Source organism: Protopterus annectens, chromosome 6.part1 (assembly GCF_019279795.1).
Source record: "Protopterus annectens isolate FY-2018-M chromosome 6.part1, PAN1.0, whole genome shotgun sequence".
Taxonomy (NCBI): domain Eukaryota; kingdom Metazoa; phylum Chordata; order Ceratodontiformes; family Protopteridae; genus Protopterus; species Protopterus annectens.
This window is the reverse complement of record NC_056738.1, coordinates 81,618,021-81,640,194: the sequence shown is the minus strand read 5'-3', so window position 1 is coordinate 81,640,194 and position 22,174 is coordinate 81,618,021. Positions and strand designations below refer to the sequence as shown.

The window sequence follows — 22,174 nt, the reverse complement described above, 5'->3', positions numbered from 1 at the left end:
GGGTCAGATATGATAGTAACTTCGAATAAGACTGATTTATGGTCAGCTCTCACCAGGGAAGACCTCACAATGGGATTCCCCAAAGTGGTCCCCCATATTGGTAAGTATCAGATACATAATGTTGGCATCCCTTGTGGGGGTGTCAACTAGCTGGTCCAGGGCATTGGCGTTAAAGTTGAGGAACTTTTAGGCAAGTTGGTTACCACACGAGTAATTTTCACAGTCAATTGATGGGTAGTTAAAGTCGCTTAAAACAATGGTGTTTGGATGCACCTTGATAGACTCAAGTAGATCCAAACAGGCAGAGTGGGGTGTCCTGATTCATGGAGGGGGTCCTGTAGCTGGCAAAAAGTGTCCTACCAACAGTTAATTGCACCTGAAGTATCTTCAGGGAATCATGCTGTCTGACCAATCTAGAGGTGTATTTATCTTTAATGAATATTGATACACCGCTTCCTTTAGTTTTCACGTCATCAGTTTGTGGTCTGAACATGTGGAAGTAGGTGTAGCCTGATATGGCTGGGGTGCTCTCCACAGCTTTGAACCATGTCTCCATGACTGCACAGATGTCTATGTCTTCCAAGGTGAGGACTGCTTCCATACAACACTTCATAACTTTTTCAGTACATACTAACAAGAATACAAGGTATTTTGAGGCAAGGGCCCAGGAAATGTTCAACAACTTATTGGCAAAGTATGATTCTGTTATGGAAACTTTGTAGTTAGTCCATTTCAAAAAGGACACATTCAGCTAGGTATGATTCAGGCTGAAATAAGTGAGCAGCATAATCAATAAAATAACATTCAAAGATAAGCAATCAATGCTTACAACATTTGAATGTGATCAATAAACAACTGATTGCAGACTAATAATGTTTGACTTGTAGAATACTTCTTGAATAAAAAAAATAATTCAAATATATTAATTTATAAAACTAACTCAATATGAAAATTACCCATTATATTACAATGATTAATGCACTACAATGCATGAAATATGTAAATTGTATACTGCCATGGTAAAATGGTATATCACTATATATATACTTTTATTACACTAGACTGTAATTTGGTAACTCTGCATTATTCATTAACAATAATGATCTCATTAAGTACTGCAAGATAACTATTGCATTCTATTATTTAACTGTTTTTTTTTCCTCTTTTTTTGTCTCCTACTGATCCAGTTGAACCTGGGACACATCAACTGCAACCAATACAGATGGAGAGATCACCACGCCTTGCTCAATATGGCCATGCATCACAGGCTGGGAGTAAGTGTTTCTTCCTTCAGGCAGCCTGTGATGGAGCTTGGAAAGTCAGAAACTGGAGCTTCAAGACCCGGTAGAGGCTGCCTATATCATAGGCTCCTTCAGCAAGTGCAAGACATGCAGATTAGGTTGTCTGACCAACAGGCTACTGGAAGACTTGACACCATTACCATTGGGTTCTCCCTGCTTAATAGTCTCCAGGATTAGAGAAGCAGCTGTCCTGTCTCACCCAATCCCCCCTCATCTGTGTGTCCTCCCTCTATTTGTGTCTCCCCCTCCATCTGTGAACTCAACTTACTGTGCAAGTACCGTCCTTTATCTTGTGAAAATGTTTATGTTTTTGCTATTACCCTTATCTGTTTACCAACCCTCCATCTTTCTTAACCTTTCTCTATCTTCCCTTATTACATGCACACACACACACACATTATATATATATATATATATATATATATATATATATAATTAGAAAAATGGGTTTATCCCAAACAAAATAATTACCCAATCTCTTTCTCTCCTGCACAACCCTATTATGTCATCCTGCTGTTTTTCCTTTGTCTGTCATCTACCTCTTTCCTAATTTTTTTCTTCCCCCTTCCATACTCATACAAGTTATAAATTAGTATCACATCAAGGACATCTGTAGAGGAGGCTGTTGACAAAGTTGCTATAAGCTGCTAATCAGTGGTGCTGAGTTCCAGTATGCACACATTTTCGCTGTCAAATCAACTAATATTTAACACAGCTTAGGTCTAGGTGTGCTCTATAAACATATACAAGGTTTATCAGGAACTTGCATACCCATGCAGCAGCTACATATATGTGGAAAAGATGCACATATTTTTGCATGGTTCATAGCTATTTTTCAGTTTCAGCTCTGCAGTTTGTGTGGGCATTTTTTCAAAGACTTCACAAATATGAAAACTAGTGTTGCTTGCTCTCACTGTATTTGCATACAGGCACAGCGGCACATTTCACACACTTGCCTTGTACCCTATGAATTTCTAAGAAACCAAGGTTCGTACAAAAGCAGATTACCTTCACAGTCTTGCATGTAAGAATGTTTAATATACAGTGGCTCTAATTAATCATTTACTTACAACAGTCTAAGAATGGAAGACTATATATCAAAACATCAAAAAAGATTAATCAACACATTTAAAAAAAATGAAGCAATCACAACCATCAAACAAGCCAACGCTTGCAATATTATACTTCCTTTTATTTTTATAGAATAAATACCACAATATATGATACAGTTATACAAGTAGATAAAAATGAAAGTGCAGTACAATTACTTTATATTACCCAGTAATGAACACAGGAGGTGAGACAACTTGGTTAAATACAGTCTCAATGACAATGTACTTCAGTTATACAGAAAATAGCAGAACGGTGTGCTCAGAAGTACTTCATGACTACATTTTTATGAATGTTCATCACTCTCAGATGACTCCTCTGAATTTTCATCAGAAGTTTCATCATCACTTTCACTGTCATCTTCACTGTCTGATGTTTCATCATCACTTTCATCAGTTTCTTCATCTTCATCACTTTCCTTTGTTTGCTCATCTAACGGCAGATTAATAAAAAGAAGCAAACAGTTACAATTTTCATTGAACAGAATAAAATATAATATACAACAATAATTGACTTAAGAACCCAGCAAAGTTGATGACAAGAGGATGCTGTGTTTCATGCTAAGCCGGTGGCTGAGATTTCATTGTGTGTTTAGATCAGTGAAGTTTGGGTAAGGGAAATGCAGCTAGAAATTATGCCATATAGTACATTCTCTGGCATGGACATACTAATTGGTTCAAAAGACGTACATACAAGACAAGTGTAAACCTGTGCCAGACATTCTTTATTAATTACACACATTAGGATAGAAACCGTACAAATCATTCAGATCCTGTTGAACACAGAGAACAGCAGCTTGTCACTACTGACCAGCATTCAATGAGACATGCACAACCATAACTATGCTTCCAAAGTTCACAATACTGCCAATCACCCTGCATTTTATATGACAGGTGTGTGTGTATTTGGTGACATAGTTAAAATAACGGAGTGAAACAAAACACAATGACATGACAAAATGTTAAAAGGCAAATCCCATAAGCAGGTTACACAGGGGAACAAAGGAAGTTGCTTGTTTCCAACTTTTTGTGATACTGGAGTAAGCTAAGTATTTAAATAATGTGGTGGTAAGAACATGTGGCCTTCTCCCCAACCTCCACCAGTGAAGGATGGAGGTGCACTTGCTTCTCTAAAAAAGAAATAAGAAAAAGCAGTTCTTAATTTCTCAGATTGTACTATCAGGATTCCACTTATAATGCAACAACGGAGCACTGCTCTTTGCTTAACTGTAAGAAACGTTGATGACCTGTTTGTTCAGTGGCTATTTCACTGTCCAGTACAATGCTGATACAGTGCTTGACAGCTTATACAGCCAAGTCAAATAACACATTCACTTGGAAAATGAAATCTGATGTCAACAGGTACTTGGCTCTGCTATGTTAGTGTATATGAACAGCAGTTATTCAACAGTGAAAGTGACAAACAAGTTAGTTGCCACTATATTCTACCATGTTACTCATCTGCAGTAATCTTTCTATAATACCCAAGTTTCACTATAATGATATATGCAGTCCTAATTTCTACAGGCTATGTACTCACAGAGTGGTGCACAGCAACAGTTATCCCACTCCATAAAGGTGGTGCCATAACGGACCCCGGGAACTATCACCCTATAAGCCTGACTAGCCTGGTCTGCAAGGCTATGGAGCGCATCATCATGGAACTCATTAACAGAGACATTGAGAACCTCCAAACTTTGGACCCTACCCATTCTGGCTTTGTTAAGGGCAGATCATGCCTCCTAAACCTAGTAGACTTCTTTGAGACAGTTACCAAGGCATTAGATGAGGGTAAGGAGTAAGGAGGTAAGGAGGTCCATACAGCCTACCTAGACCTCGCAAAGGCTTTCAACACCATTCCCCATTCTGGTATTATAGACAAACTCACCAACCTGAACATTAACCCCTACGTCACAAGATGGGTTGCAAATTGGCTCACGGACAGAACCCACATGGTGAGAGTTGGAGACTCTAGGTCAGACTCTAAACTGGTTACAAGTGGCGTCTCCCAGGGCTCAGTCCTAGGACCTCTCCTGTTTGGTATATACTTCTCAGAGGTACAGGTAAGCACAGGAGGACTTTGGCTGACCAAGTTTACAGACGACTGCAAACTAGGGGCCATAATTGATTCTCCAGCTGATACAGACACCCTCCAAAAGGGTCTCACTGAGACGGATACCTGGTGTCAAAATCATGGCCTTAAGCTGAATGTCAAAAAGTGCATAGTCATCCCCTTTGGAAAAAACAAAGTACCCACAAACTATCACATAGGTGGTAGTCCCCTAAATACAGAAAAAGTAATAAGGGATCTGGGGACCCAAGTAGATAGCAATCTCTCCTTTAATAATCATATAGCCAAGGTGGCTAGAAAATCCTTGTACGTGGCCCACCTAATCTCAAAAGGTTTCGCATCCAGAACAAAGGAGGTTATTGTGCCTCTCTACTCATCACTTATTAGACCCATTATAGAATACAACGCCCCATTTGGGATGTACCTTACAAGACACCTGCAACAGCTGGAAAGACCACAAAAGTACCTCACCAAGAGGATTACTGGCCTCAAACAGATGACATATGCAGCCCGACTAAAGAAACTCCAGCTGTACTCGGTTGCATACCGCTTACTCAGAGATGATTTCTACTTGACATACAAGGCCATGTCCAACCCAGAAATGATGGATATGCTCCACCTAAAAAAAAACAAATCCCCGAGAGCCACACGCTCTAGGAATATAAACCTTACTACAACGATAGATAGGACATACTGGAGGGATAGATTCCTGACCCAGAGACTCCCCATGCTTTGGAACAAGATTCCAATATACATCAGGCAGGGCCCCTCACTAGCACTCTTCAAGAGAAACCTTGACGGGTGGATGGGAAACAGAAAATTTACCCCAGGGATCACTGCAGTGGCTCTGCTGGACAGAGGCGCAAGGAACAAATGGCTCTGCTGGTCAAAGGCACAGGGAACTAATCTAAGGGGGGTAGCGAAAACCAACACACACTGGCTAGGCTTATAAATGCCCTTGGGCAGATAGCCTAGTACTTACCTATGAACCTATAAATAAATGGTTTCTTTTATAATTTAGAAGCTTTACTTACAGCTTGTTGAAATGTAATGTTCTCATTACCAGATGCTGCAACTGGAAAATGTAACTATCTCTGCAGATACAGGCATTGTTAATCTTTGTTAAATTGAAGGTACTAATCCCGTCTATAAGAGATGCTTATTACAAAGTACAGTAATCCCTAAAATATCACAACTCCCACAGTTCATGGCAGGAGTATTAACTACCTCTCATTGGATTGTGCTGCCACTCCAAGCATTCTGGATTTTCAAAATGCAGTCACTGACATTGCAGCAAGAGCCTTAAGAGTTAATTTTGCAACTCTGAAGAAACTGGTCAGATTTTTTGGGGTTGCCATCAGCCTCTTGGCTACGTAGTGAGTTAGAAGCTAAAGAAACCAATGATTTTTCTTTTAACTTATTTTGTGCAGTATGTTCACAGATGGACAAAACAGGAAGTAGTTATTCATATTTGTAGCAGACCTCATTTTGAGAGGGCAAGATATCTTGTAGCTCAATACTGTAACTCTAGGCAGTTGCAACATAGCACTCCCATCTTTTTTTTTTTTTTTTTTTGCTTTGACTCTTTGAATACATGGATTTTTTCCCTTGTTCTTTATACTAATATTATATTCTGTTCTCCTAGAAGACTGCTAATAAATGTATTTGTGGAAGTTATGACTTTCAAGTCTTCTTTTGGCTTTTCTCGGTTAGAAGTCGCCACAGCGGAACTCCGGTCCGCTAATGATTGGCAGTAGATTTTTACGTGCTGGCTTGCTGGGCCTAACGCACAACCTTCAACGAAGGAACGCCCACTCACGCATGTCGCCACACAGAAGACGCTCTGAGAATCGAACGGGCAACGTCTAACTGTGAGGCGACAATGCTACTGCAGCACCACCACCACAGTTATGAAGGAAGTTATGACTTTCAAGTAATTAAGGTCATTATTTTCTTTATGTGGGAGAGGAACACATTGAGAATGAACATAGCATTTATTCTTTTGCTACAGCTGTTCTTAGGTGCTCTCCAGCTTTTTGTGTACTTTTAACGTGAAATAAAATAATTAGCGTAACTCAACTTCTTACTCCATTTTAGGTGTTACAACTTTCTCATCTGCAAACAATTCATATAAAATGAGAAAAATATGTACTTGCCTTCAAAGAAGATTAAGTAAGGTAGGAATTAGCAAGTAGCTCCTGCTTCTTCACCATCTCAAATCTTTCTAAACAAAAAAGTCCCATCATAGCAAGATGGCAGAATGAAGTTATACAGGGAACCTCTAAAGACACAGACTGGCTAAGTAACTTGAAACTTATGGAAGCACATTTAAAATATTAGAAGTTGTCGTAGAAGAGTTCAGATGGCTGGAAACATGGCCAAACTGCTAGCAAAAGGAACTGTTATCCATCAAGTCTCAAAACGATTCTTCACAGTGATGTGAAGATGATCTATCTTCAGTAATACAACAGAAGCAAGAAAAAAACTGCTGGTTTAGAGAAGGACTTGGAGAATGGGCAAACTGTACATCAGTACCCTAACTGGAGAATTTTATGGCAGCATAGCAAGCTGCCATGGAGCTCGGACTGCTACAAAAATAACATCCAACATTACTTTTACACTCGCTAAGCAGTGTTTTTGCTGTTTAGCAAGTGTAAAAAAAAAACACAGATGCTAGGAATTACAACAGGCACGCTGATTGGGCTGACCAATCAGTGTGCTCATTTTGGGATATTAATAACCAGTCATTGTATTATGTGCAATTAACACCCTTCCAGGGCTGCAGATTACACATCAACACACACCATCTGTCAGACATTATGGATTATTTATTACCTTTTGTATGGAATACGGAGTGGATGGAATGGTGTTGACAGTCTCTCATGACTTTTCCAAAGCATTGTTTCTCAGGTAGAAATCCATGTAGCATTTAAAAGATGGCACTTGCATCTAGTGTAACATAGCCGGCAACCCTGATAGTAGGGTAGGAGGTGGTTCAATTCCCAAAAGAAGTTCACATTTGTTTTTTTTTTGTTGTTTTTTTTGAGGAGTCTGCAGGGTCAGGTGATCTTCAGCATTCTTAAAGAGGCAGGAAGGAGTTTGCTCATGAAGTTGATGAGATGAACTGCCACTCCAAAAGATGGAAGTCAATGCAGTAGGAAGAAATTGTTTAACCTTGATCCCAAAGAAGCTCCATGATGATTATGCAATTGGTAGTAGCAGTAGAATGTCATCCAATGAAGTGTCTGTGGTCCCATAGCAGATAAGAAGCCAGGAAGTCATGACAGCCTCACCTGAAGTGCTGGAGAAAATACAGTGAAAGAAGAATTCACTGATAAGAGAGTATAATAAACAGAGAAGCAGGGAATACTTTCTCCTAGATTCTGAGCAGATTAAAGTATGGTCTCCACTGAAGAAGGTAGCCCATAACAGTAATTCCACCAGGCAGCTCAACGGTAATCCACTCTTTCAAAAAAACTGTTTTTAGTAGCATAAAAACTTCTTTTTCGCTTTTGTCACCACAGACTTCTTCAGAACAAATAACTGATCACTTTGTATATTGTGATTATATTAAACATCTGGAAAAGATGTAATTAAACGAAGATGAATATTTAATGGTTACCTTTGTTTAAGTCAATATAAGTTATCAGCTAATATATTGGCTATTATATGAATTTTTGATGGAAGGATTGATAACTTTAGATATGCATCATTTTATGAAAACTGAACAACCTGTCATAGGTGTTCTGTTCGGAATACCTAAGATACACAAAGAGGCTACTAATCCACTATTTAGACCAATAGTCTTTGCCCCGTATGTAGGGGGTTACTCTGTTTTTAGACAGTAAGTTAAATCCAATTATACAAAAAATGTGTTCATATATTAAAGATTCCTGGGACCTTTTAGGAAAAAATAGAGTTTTTAGTGAAAAATTACGATTTTCAGAAAAGTGTGAATGTAATTTTTACTACTGATGGTTGATCACTGTTTACGTGCATACCTCATGAACAAGGGATTGATTATATTAGGAATTTTTTGATAAAAGAAGGGACTTTCAGCCATGAAGAGATTTATCTATTCTGCAGTCTCTCTGAAATTTTGTTAGACAATAATTATTTTTCTTTTTAATAAAAAGTGTATAAGCAAATTAAAGGAGTTGCTATGGGATCGGCAGCAGCCCCGGTATTTGCAAATCTTGTGCTAGGATAGTGGGAAAGTGAAATATTAGAACCATTAATCTGATCTTTTGACACTTTATTTTACAACAGATTTGCTGATGATTTGACTTTTATTGTTGAGGGAACTCAAGAAAAAGTTATTACCTTTTTGGGGGAATTGAATAATAAGTCTGATTCCTTGCAGTTCACTTTCAGAGATTTAAGGACCAAAGTCAATTTTCTAGGTGTTAATATTTGTTGGGATGACAACATCCAGAAATTTGGTAGTACTATTTATAGAAAAGGTACTTTTGTGAATCACTACCTCCATTTTAGTAGCAACCACCCTTTTTATATTAAAAAGAATATTCCAAGAGGACAATTCATACGATCCTCTAGGATGATTTCAGATGATTTGGAATTTGAAAAGGAGATAGATTTTATTATTTCTATGTTCACTGATAGAGGCTATGGGAAAGATTATTTAGAAAAAGTAGCATATGAGATAAAATTAAAAAGATGCAGTAATTTCATACCCATTTTAATCGGTGGTATTCCCCATATACTGAACAAAGGAAAAACTACCGGTTTCAATACAATATGTTGCTTGGATATGACTACTAACAATACTGATATTTGTTCTATAATTAAGAAAAACTGGAGGAGTTTAGAGGGGAACATGACATTAAGTAAGGTTATTGGGGCTACTAACAATACTATTTGTTATATAATTAAGAGAAATTGGAGAAGTTTAGAGGGAAACACGAAATTAAGTAAGGTTATTGGGGCTAGTCCGAAGTTTGTTTTTAAGAACAATTATAATATAAAAAGATATTACAGCATGATACCAGTATTGTTTCATCAGCTGGAATGATTTCAAATAGAAACAAGGGGATCTATAAGTATGGAATATGCAGAGCTTGTATATATATATATATATATATATATATATATATATATATATATATATATATGTGTGTGTGTATATGTTAGAGAGTCCTTTTATACACTTGAAACACGTGGATAGAACCATTGCAGTAAATGGTGTATTTAACTGTATATCAGAAGGTATAGTTTATATTGCAGTCTTTGTGACTGTTACTATGTAGGGATGGTTGATACAACAGAATTAGTGAACATTTGTATGCAATAAAGAGTAAAGATATGAATAATGCTTTGTATAAACATACAACGAGCTGTTTGGGAAATAAAAAAAATATTTTTTTCTGTTTTAGAACAAGTTCCCAGGGACTTAAGGGCTAGAGAATATAAGGTGAAAGTAGAACAAAAGGAAACCTTATGGCAGTTAAAGTTGGGAGCAGATACTTTCACGGGGTTAAAGGACACTATTAATATAAAGTGTTTTTTAAAAGGGCAAAGACTGAAATTGTGATGGTGTTTGACTAAATGGACATTTTGTTAGGTTTTTTATGTGTGTTTTATGTCTGTATTTTTAAGAGAATTTATGAAGGTCACATTACACTTTTTATTGGTTAATTGTTTAATGTATTTGTGAGGGTTTAAATAAAAAGAGGGGTAAAGTGATCAGTTATTTGTTCTGAAGAAGTCTGTGGTGACGAAAACGAATAAAAATTTTTTACGCTACTAAAGACTGTTTTTTTGAAAGAGTGGATTACCATTGAGCTGCCTCATGGAATTACTGTTTTGAGTTTTATTCATTCCTGCTTTTTGGGCTTTTTCTACAAGGTAGCCCATAAGCCACCTAAACAGCATCACAAAGAAATAAACCAAGGCAGCAGGAAGAGCAAGTGACTCAGATAGACTTGCAACACTCTAAATCCAGAAAGCACCTCTCTACTACATGGGCTAGATGAATAAATCAAGCATTATGTCCTTCAGAACAAAGGGAACTAGTCCCTAATTAAATTGTTTTATATGTTTTCGTACAGCTTTGTTCAGTGATTTTATGCAAACAGCAGGTACCACCCACACATGTGAGTTTTAACTTTACTAGAGGTTTATATGACATCATTTGCTGCAAGTGCAGGAATACAGAAAGAAAGTGTTGACTTACATGAAAATGGATATATAATTGTCATGGCAAACAGGTTGCTGCCTATATAAGACTACAGAAAGAACAGATTGACATACATGGCTCTGTTAACAAAAGATGGACAAATGATACTGTCTATGGAAATGCAATCACTGTAATATAAGTAAACAGAGTGAGTTGAGTTGACTGGGACTATCCGGACGTCTAAGTGTTTCAAGTTAACACCACCACAATAAAAAAATAATAATAATAATCTGCAAAGTCGGAATTACAATATTGGACAATTAGCTATGAACTGCGTTGTACTGAGAAAGTTAATCACCGTATGCAGAAACTGTACTGCAACAGTCCCAATTAATACTTACGGGAGGGCCTACATACAGGGAAGAAGTCTGCAAAGGCTACAAGAGGAACAAGCCATAGGTTGACCTTATTAACTAAATGTTATTACCATGAGCCATCGCTGACTGACTTCTTAAAAATAAAAAGGAACCTTCTAATGTCTTAATATGACAATACATACATCTTAAATATAAGAGACATCAGAGTCCTTACTTTCAGCCCATTTTTTGGAAATGCTCCAGCTGACTCAAGGAGAACTTGTATGTTTAACACCAAAGGTGAAACTATCAATTTTTAATATCAGTGGGTACACAATTTTAACATTTTTGATGAGAAAGGGATGTTTCAAGGAGTACAGGGTTGACAAATGTTGCTGTTTTGGATAAGAAAGACAAAAGCAAGTAATCATTACAAGGTCAAAAATGCACAACTCAGTTTACATGTACTATATACCGATTCTCAGTTCATTTATGTTCTAGTCTACAACTTACCAAATGGCAACTGTACACTAATTAGCATGTGCCGTTTGTACATCTACTCATTTTGTTAACTATATATGAGACGATGCATCAAATACTTTTATGTAACATTAGTTAATTTACTAAGGCAAGCAACATTATAGATAATACTAAAAGGTACAGTTTAAAGATGGCACATCTGCACAGGTACTTATGTTTCAAATAGGAAGTAAACTAACAGCACTATCTAAGTTATAACGTAAACAATACGGGAGTGCTACAGAATCCTGAAAGCCCAAATTCCTGAAGACCAAAATCTTGAGACCAAAATCTCGAAAGTTCAGAATAATAAAAACTCAAAATACTGAAAACACACAGGATACCAAAACTTACTATATTCCAGCACAAGTACATACATAAATAAATAAAAGTTAATCATATTACTCTTCTCCAAGTATAAGCAGGGGAGCAAGCCCACCTGCATACCCCATGTGAGGGGCTGCACCCCCACACCCCTGATACTTAAATATATCAACTCAGAGATTGCATTTAGTCTAGTGAAGTGCAATCTTGCAGCTGATATATTTAACTAGCAGGGGGTGTGGGGGGTGCAGCCCCCCACATGGGGGGTGCAGGGTGACTTTCGGTATGCACTTGTGCTGGAATATAGTAAGTGTTGGTATCCTGTGTGTTTTCAGTATTTTGAGTTTTCAGTGTTTTGAACTTGGTGGTGGTGCTGTGGTAGCGTTGTCGCCTCACAGTAAGACACTGTCCGGTTCGTCTCTCAGTTAAGAGTGTCTTCTGCGTTGAGTCATGCATGAATGGGCATACCTTCGTTGAAGGTTGTGCGTCAGAGCTGGCAACTTCGTACGTAAAAATCAACTGCCAATCATTAGCGGACTGGAGTTCCGTTGTGGCGACCCCTAACCGGGAAAAGTCAAAAGAAACAACAGTGTTTTGAACTTTCGAGATTTTGGTCTTCAGGATTTTGGTCTTTCAGGATTCTGTAGCGCTCCCAAATGATACATACATACATACTTGCTAACTCTCTCTCTAGCTATAAGCAATTGTGGGCAAAGCAGACTAGTAAAGAAAGGGCTTTACAATATTGTACAATTTCATATCTGACTACACAATAAAAGACATAGCAAATAAAGCTATGCAGTTGATTGTTTATACATCAGAACACTTTGTGTCAGTCAATAAAATATATCATTATCACTAGTCTGACTGCCCAGCTGTAGTCCTGTCCGTTTTGAGCCTTTGGTACAGAGTGATTGAGGAGGGAACAAAAGTGGGTGTATACCCTTTCAAGCAGTAAGGAAACTATGTGTAAAACAATATCACTAGCTTCCGTGGGATAATTCTCGTAAGGCTGCCTTGCTAGGACAAAAGGCCTATAAGTAAGAGCACTAGGCAGGGTGACCGATGTAATATCCCAACACAGTGTGTTTAAAATTATTCCAACAAATTACCTGAAAAATAGGAATTACCACATTGTACAATATGCTATGAACTGCATATTATTGGTCAGGTTAGGCTATCATTGTGTGCAAAGCAGACTGCATTATAAGAGTCCTAATTATTAGCTAAGGGTGGGTCTACCCACAGTGGGAACTTTGCCAATACCCCATGGGGAAAAGACACAGGAAGACCTGAACTAACAATGTAATTACTTTGTGTTGTCCTTAATGGTGTTCTAATAAAAACAGGGGGCTGTTTACACTGGGTTCATAAACAAATAAGCCTCCATGGTTCTTCCCTTCAAACCCAATCTTCTGCAGAGAAAATGCACTGTTCGGAAGTGTTCAGTGTTCCCTGATCTGCCAGCTGAATCAAGGGAAAACTTAGGTGTCCTAGGTGTCTAAAACCAGAGGTGACAATATATCATTCCTGTTAAATAGGGAGAAAGGGAAGAATGCTATTATGATTTAATATTCTCTAAACCATAAATTTACTATAGGAGAAAGGGTAATAAAAGAAGAAGGGTGATAGAAGAATTCATGTTTAAGGATAGAGTGTGGAAGTGAAGCTCTCGATATGGTCATAATACGGAGAGCACCAAGTTCTTTATTGATTTCTATGACCAGTTCAATAGGTTCATTCCACAAGGGCCCTAGGAAATTATATTTGAAGATGGCATTGTTACAACAAATCTTGAACTGGACCATATGTTGGGCAAACAAAAGTTTCAGAAGGGCAAACGATATTTTACTGAAGTTAGAGAATGAGGAGGGGTGTGCAGAAAGGAAAATCAGCAATTAAGGATATTTACTTCTTCTATAAATGAGAAACTAGAGAAGTCGGTAAGACAGATTTTTAGCGACACCTACACCTGTGGCGGGTAACATAGTAACTGATATTGAGGAACAATTACTACTGCACTATGCTGACATTAAACTGGTCAGGCACTAGTGAGGGTGAAAATAGTTATGTTACCTATGGATGCAGATGAAAATAATTATTATGAACTTATGATGAGAAAAGATAGTAGGGGCAGTTATGTAAAGAAGTCCTTAGTAACAATTCAAGGGAGAGTAGTATGGGCAATGTGTCACGGTGGAATATATGCAAATATACATTAAGGAATCATACGATGACCAAGAAGGGGAAGTGCAGAAAGATGGAACAAGCAGTCATGCAAAGCAGGATGTGCCAGTTAGGATACTAATGAAAAGTGATGTGAAATTATAAAACAGGTGAAGATGATAGAGAACATATTTTGAAATCCAGTCAGGACTCGCAGATGTGTAAACCACATTAGCAGTGCAAGGATGAGTGAAGAGGGCTAACGTTTGGTGAGTGAGGGGAGAAAAATCAGAAAGGTTTATTACTTTGAAAACTATGGAAAAAGACATGTGTTTAATCAAAACCGGAATATAAAGCAGTGTAAGACAGAGCAGGAATCAGAACAATTATGGAATTGCTTTATAGAGAAGTTTATCATTCTGGAGTGAGGCAAAGAAGCCAGACCGCTGAGGAATAACAGATTCCTACAGTGTGGTAAGGATGGAGATTGGAAGGTGAGCAGATTGAGGAAGGAGACACACAGACACAGACTGGGAAAATAAAAGCAGCAGTGAATAAATTGAAAGGTGGAAAGCCACTCTGGGAAGATGGCTTTAATTTTGAATAATTTAGGATGCCTGGGAAAGAAATGTTGGTCCATTTATGCCAAGTGCTAAGCAAAGCCAGGAATATAGAAGTCCTACCAGACTTTTTCTAGAGCTAGGGTGATATTTATTCCAAACCAGAACAAATGCAGTGTCTCCAGATAATTAGCACATTTCTTTCTTAACTGGCACAAAAAAACAAACATTTTTAGCAGGCAATCTAGCACAGACAGTGAAAATAAGGCAATTAAATTAGTCGGATGAGATCAAAGGAGTTTTGGGTACATAGCAGAAAGCACTTGAAAGAAGACAGGTCAATTCAAGGAACAGGCATTCAGGGAAAACTGAAAAAATACAGGGGCCATCTTATTTGATACCTGAAAAGCATTTGATTTGGTAGAATGGGAATATTTGTATAAGGTGTTGGCACAGATAGGGACTGCTAGAAGATTGTAAGGTGTTAACAGAGAGAAAGAGAGAGAAAGACTGCTGAAAGATTTGAGGATGGGTCAGAGCTCTATGCAGAAACTCTAGGATTAAGTTAACTATTAATGGCAACTTTGAAATGAAGTGATGGTTGATACAGGAATGTGTCAGGGGTATCCCCTCTTGCCTAGCTTATTTATATTAGCTACAGAAGTCTTGGCGTACAGAGTCAAAGCCTTTACAGATAAAATATCTGGAATACCTGGCAAGTAGAAAGTCTACATTCCATTTGCAGATGACTGAATGCTAATCTCAGCTAGGCTGGATCTGATACTCTCCTAGTGTACTGAACACATTTGAATCCTTTAAGGCTAAATCCTGTTTGGACTGCAACTGGAGAATGACAGTACAAGTAAATATGGGGAAAGTATAAAAAACCCATTAAGGAGGACACTGAACATATGAAAGAGAATGAAATATTTGGGGACTGAGTTAAAGAAAATGTGGGAGGACACAAAAAAAAAAAAAACTTATTCTTAACTTACTGTCAAAGATGACCCAGTACCACTGTGTAGAGGGATAAAGCCCTAAGTATAGCACAAGTGACCTGGGTTTGATTAGCAGCTTGGGTGTCGGAGGTTGCTCTCATGGAAGGATTGGCATGCCTATTGGGGCAGTGACCATCTTGGCACTTTGAGGGGAGGTGTGCTCCATGAAGAGTGGAGTAGCCCTTGGACAACTCTGAGGAGAGGGGAGGGACAAAAGGGTAGGATATAACAAAAAAAATCTCTCTCTCTCATGGAAGCAGTTGCCAGCGAGACCCCCAGGACACCCTTAACTTCCACACTGGCACCAGCACAAAAAAGATGTGTTAGTCTAAGGGATGAAAGACCTGGTGATGAACAGGGGCACTAGGGTAGAGGTCTGGAAAATTATGAAGCGAGGGTGGAACGGAACAAAAAAAATTCACTGCCCTGAAAGCACCTCAGATAAAAAAGTAAGACTTACTCACTGGTGGGCCTTATAAATATAATCTAAGTGATGACATTATCCAAAGTCATGTATATGAACAGGCACTTGCTACAACTGTTAAGTAATAACTGGCTTCAGAAGATATAAACTTGATGGTATAAATTTGTTTAGGGAAGCAGGGGTTATAGAACAGGTAAAGAAAGGTTAAGATTAAGGAGGGCATTTTGATCTTAGGCCACAGGTGAAGGGAAGTGCTAAAGATGTGGGGAGGGGGCTGCAGAAAAGGGCCATGTGTTTTGGGACTTTACAGAAGTAAAGGAGTTTTAGGAGATCTGCATCAAAGAATAGGAGGCAATATTTGATAAAAAAATGTCATACAGCTAGAAATATGTAATATTTGGGATGGGAAAACACACAAGCCTAGAGTCGTCTTCTTCTTTTGGCTGTTCCCATTAGGGGTCACCACAACAGATCATCTGTTTCCATTTCTTCATGTCCTCTGCATCTTGCTCTGTCACACTCCAACCACCTGCATGTCCTCTCTCACCACATCCATAAACCTTATCTTAGGCCTTCCTCTTTTCCTCTTACCTGGTAGGTCCATCCTAAGCATCCTTTTCCTAATATACCCAACAATCCCCCTCAGCACATGTCCAAATCAACACAATCTCACCTCTCTGGCTTTGTCTTCAACCCATCCAACCTGAGCTGACCCTGTAATATACTGATTCCTAATCCTGTCCATCCTCGTCACACCCAGTGCAAATTTTAACATCTTTAAGTCTGCCACCTCCAGCTCAGACTCCTGCATTTTTGTTAATGTCACCATCTCCAACCAATATAACATAGCTTGTCTCATTACCCTCTTGTAGACCTTCCCTTACACACAAGCCTAGAGTGACTAAGTAAAACCCCCAGTGTTATTTTTAAGTGTTATTTTTAAGTGGATGGGCTAAGTGTGTCATAGCAAAAGGTTGGAAAGTAGATGTATGTTGGAAGGCAAAGTCAATTGGAGTATAACTTAAAGTTTATAGAAGAGGTTTAGCAATGCAAACAGAAAACAGGAACACAATATTTGTAACAGGTGGTATGAGGTGGTCAGGAAATACCATTATGCTCTGAAGTTGAACATAGTTCAAGATGTTTTATAAAGGTGTCCATTAAACCTTAAATGTTGGAGTTTGCAGGCTTGCTTTTAAAAATATGACATTTTTATTATAGAGGATTATCACTGTTGAAGTGACACCCCAACCCCATGTGCAAAAATGGGAAAAAGGGTTGTGGATGGATGGATTTATTAGCCAGGTAAATTTACTGATTTAAAGGATCCTATTCATCCACAACCCAGGCCAAAGAAAGACCCAGAATACATACAATGAAAAAAGTAGATGAAATACAATTGCGAAAATGCAAAATTATAGGATATCAAGATCAAGAGTTTTAAAATTCAAAGTTATGAAAAAACAAAGTTAAATGAAGTAAAGTTACAGCATTTAAAATATGCAGGTATAGATAGTGGCTCCCTGTTGCAAGTGGGAGACCAAGTATTACAAGTCCCACAATTATTAATAATAAATGTATTTTGACTCATGAACAACTTATGAAAATTGCTATTACATTTTTAAAAAGTTTTTGGAATGTGCAAGCCCTCTCACATTGCCCATACCAATGCTAAGTATATATACTGCTATTGAAATCACTATAGTTGGAGAACACAGACATATTCTGAGGTATTATGACCTTGAACATCATATAGATTCATCCCTCATTATATAATAATCTTGTAGTTTGAGGATCACAATTACAGTTCCCTGGAATTATAATTGGGGCCAGAGAGGTGATAAATAGCATACAAGACTAAAGCAAAGTCATAAAAATGATGTTTACATTTTCTTAAATAAAATTGGTCTTAGGATCATAGGAAATATGAGGTTATTGAGCCACAAGGCCACTTATATTATGCCAACACCCATCCTCATGTCTGACCCTCTTCTCAAGAAGGGCAAAGAAATGACAATCCCAGAGTGAATTTATAGTATTAATCATCCAGGTTTGATCTGAAGGAAGCTATGGTGTCAGTTTTTGTTTAACTCGCAGAGGAATTTTGCTCGGTCTCCACAATGCATTTTATTTAGGTGCTGGTGGAGATGTAAGTCCTTAATTTTGGTATTAGTGGAGCTATTTGACTTGTGAAGATGTGGTCATGAATACTGTTGAATGCAGTACATAGAATGCTGCACAACAGCCTATAAGAAACTGAGTAAAGACAGTGGTTTGAGCTTTTCCTAGTAGTGCAGGAACTTTTAGACAATTGTCTTGGTTAGGAACCTTTTGTACCTTTGTTTACTTTTTTTAATGCGTCTAAAAACTACATCCCAGAGGTGGCATTATACTCAATAATTGGCCTAATTAGGGCTACACAAAGAGGGATAAAAACTTATTTTGACCTGTTGATGTGCTTTATATATCAATTGTGATAAGTAAAAGGATTTTCTAATGTCTGCTGCTAGATGGTAATGGAAGGAGAGGAAATTGTCAACCAAGGTTGCAAGATCCCTGATTATATTATCATTTTGGAGTGGGGTAGTGGCTATACAATATTGTTGATGGAGAGAGATGCTTAACAAAAGTGGCAGTACTATACTTTTCACATTTAATTTTACACCTTTTCCATACACTCCATTGTTTGCAAGGGTTAGTCCCTGCTGTAAAGAATGGGCATCAGACAGACTGTCTGCAGTCAGCTTAAAACATAGTTAACCAAAGGTCCTGACTCCCAGTTTGGAGATCTAAGTAGGACCCGAAAAGTAGGGCGTCCAGTACTGAGCACTGGGGGCACACCTCTGCTTACCTTCATACTTTCTAAGGAGGCACCTGTCATCTTAACTATGTGGGTTCCATCACAAACACCACAAAACTGTATCCAGAAGCCAAAAAAATAAAGCAAAACATTGAAGTCCACTGGCCCAAGGAGGAAATCAGCAGATTTTAGTGTACAATCAAATTTATTATAAGTTTTCGTGAAAAACTTCAGAAAACAGAATACAAATGAATGAAAACTCAGCTATATTAAACACAAGTACCAATCACTGAAAACACAGACATCATTAATTATTTAAATTCAGCATCAATTGTTACTTAAAACCACAGTGTCAAGTAAAATCTATGAACAAGTAAAACATAAAAAATAAAAACCCTAATTATTCAAGTGAAACCTTTGGTTCTTTAGAAATCTAACCTAATTTGCCACATAGCTTCTTTTTGCTCAAGAAAAGTCTTGAAATCACCACCTCTCAAATCTTTAAAACCTTGTTCCAAGCCACTAAAAAGAAATTTCTCATATGTAGCACAAGTCTGTGCATGTCTAAATAGTGTGTTCTTGCTATCCTTTTTCTTTTTTTCTTTATACTATACTGATGTTCCCTAATCCTAACCCACAATTCCCTGGTGGCCATTCCTACATAAAATGGACTACATCCACTACAGACACCTATATACACCACCCCTGGGACTTGCAATACAGACACCTATATACACCACCCCCTGGGACTTGCAATAAAAGTGGCCACATACTCTAATAGTACAAGACAAATGCCCCAGATCAATAAATAGACCTTCTAAAATAAACCTGCACATATTGCAGGTTCCACACCTGTACATCCCTTCAGGTTTACTGGTGATGACATTATTATTCCTTCATACCATATCATTCTTGTTGAATAAAAATTTCAAATTGGGTCTATTCTTATAAACAAAATGTGGTTGTGTTCCAAGCGTCTTATAAGCATCTTGATTACCTTCTAATATTTTCCAGTTGTCATAAATTATATGACAAATGGTTTCACTGTCCACAGTCATATCTAAACAATAATGTATTTTATGATGTTCTCTGCTCCTAGAAATATTGTTGTTATAAGGCACTCTTAAAATGGGAGGATAGTGAGTTTGTCTCATGCTCAAAATCTGCCGACAAATTTCTCTAAGAATTTTTTCATCATAACCTATTTGCAGAAACAACTGAGTAATAAACTCAAATTCTTGTAATACTTCAACATCATCGCTAGTCATATGACTAGCTCTAATAAATTGTCCTTTCAGTATATTATTTTTCATATACCTAGGGTGTTGGCTATCAAAATGAAGATAACTATTAGTAAAATTATTTTTTCTATAGATACTACTAGCTAATTTAGTACCATTCAGCTCCCATTTCAAATATACATCAAGAAAGTTTACTTTATTGCCAACTTCACCTTTAACACATTTCAAAAAACCTGATTTTTGGTTTAATTCACCTAACAGCATTTTCACTTTTTATCATCACTCTTCATAATAAAAAAATAAGTGATCAACAAATTGTTTATAATAATCTGATACCGGGCTATAATGGATTCTAGTATCAAATACTCCTACCAACCCATAATGATGTTTTCAAATGAAGGAGCAGCAATTGAGCCCATCACAACACCCCCAATCTATTTATAAAATCTCCCATTAAAGATGAAAATTATTTTCCAACAATATTTCTATCATCTCACAGCAAAAATTACATTCATTATTAGACATACTTGTGAACTATCCTCAAAAGTCCCTAACAAATTCAATTACCGTTATCATCAGGAATACAAGTGAACAACGACACAACATCAAAAGAAAACATAACATGCTCACTTTGATTAAAACTGTTTTGAACAGAAAATCCTCTCAATTTATTCAAAAAATCCCATGAGTCTCTTAAATAAGAGCTCATATTTCTAACCAATAGATTTAATATTGAATCCACCACCAGTGAAATTCCCTCAGTGATGTAATGGGGAGCAGAAACAATGGGTCTAAATGGTGGGTTCAATAAACATTTGTGAGCCTTAGGTATACCAAACACAGGTCCCACTTTAGGGTTTTCAATACTACAAAATTCATAAGTTGCCTGATCTAAGTTAGCTCAAACTCACCCCCAGGAATCCATAGTGTTAGGTGACCAACATCGATTGGAATTCCTTCTCATCTAGCTCCCCATCTAGCAGCATAAATCTACATGGCTTTTCTCATATCACTCCTACCAGACTAGGTAGACCCCAAAACAAAAGAAAGCATCCTGACTGGATCCTTACTAATAAAGATAAAGATCTGACAGTACTCCAGGTACTCCACCAGGGACATGAGTGATCACACTTACTCACCTATGTTATCAAATTCAAAAAAATCCCCAAACAACCAACCATAAAAAAAAAAAATAAAATCAAATAAAAAATCAAACAATTTTCAAACAAACTTAAAAAACACAAAAGACACAATACTCAAGTCTCTTCTCCTTGAAGAGGCAGTTATCTACTCCAACCACCTTCAATTCCCAAGATATTCCTCCCATCCCCCAATCCAATACTAGAACCACTACAAACCAAAACTCAAATACCTCTCTCTAAAACAAAAATCCAAAATCCTGTCTAGAAACAGAATGTGGGTCAAAAAAACCTCCCAAGACCCCCACTCCACCCCAACCCCTCCCAACTTAGAAATGAAACTAAAAAAATGATGAAAAATGATGAAAACTTCTTCCTCCACAAACACAAACACCTAATAAAACACACAAAATAAGCAAAAACAAAGGCAGGCTAACACAACAGGCAAAACCCCCCCACACAACCCACCCCACACCAACAACCAACAAACAACTGTAAACATTGCACAATGTTAACAATACAGATACTTTCTAATCCCTAATCACACAATTCATGGCATCAAACACACACAACCACAGCACACCCACCAGCAATGCCAGCACAATACAACAATCTGATCAGATACCTATCCAGCATATCATCTCTTTATAACATCTCTTCTTAAATCTCTTAAAAAAACTAAACCCACTAAGCTAAAACCAACTGAGCTTCAGCCATCTCTCCTGCAAAAGAAGCTGGAGGCTCTCCATAATCCTCATCCACCTTCATCCCTCCCACTCCTGTATCCCTTATAAATCTCTCCCAAAAATCCCCTCCATTAAGCTCCATAAAAAGGGAAAATCACTAGAGCTAACCAACTACAGACCTATAGCTATACTCTCACCCTGAACCAAAATTATGGAAAAGTGTGTCCCTCCTGAATTAACACTAACTCAACCAAAAAAATAACATAGCTTTCTCCACCCACACAAAACAAAATCATCACAAGTCACTTTATCATACTATCCTTTTATCATCTAATCATAAACTT

The 22,174-nt window shown here is 37.6% G+C and overlaps 1 protein-coding gene across 2 annotated transcripts in view; it reads right to left on the bottom strand.

Annotated features, from left to right (window-relative positions):
* Nucleotides 1-2,472: 2,472 nt before the first annotated feature.
* The window catches only part of ERICH2 (glutamate rich 2), a 948,280-nt gene continuing 928,578 nt past the window's right edge, over nucleotides 2,473-22,174 (bottom strand). For both annotated transcript variants that reach the window (XM_044075511.1, XM_044075512.1), the window contains one exon: nucleotides 2,473-2,843. In XM_044075511.1, the coding sequence (XP_043931446.1) occupies nucleotides 2,698-2,843 (146 nt within the window). In that variant the 3' untranslated portion in view covers nucleotides 2,473-2,697. The remainder of the gene's footprint in view (nucleotides 2,844-22,174) is intronic.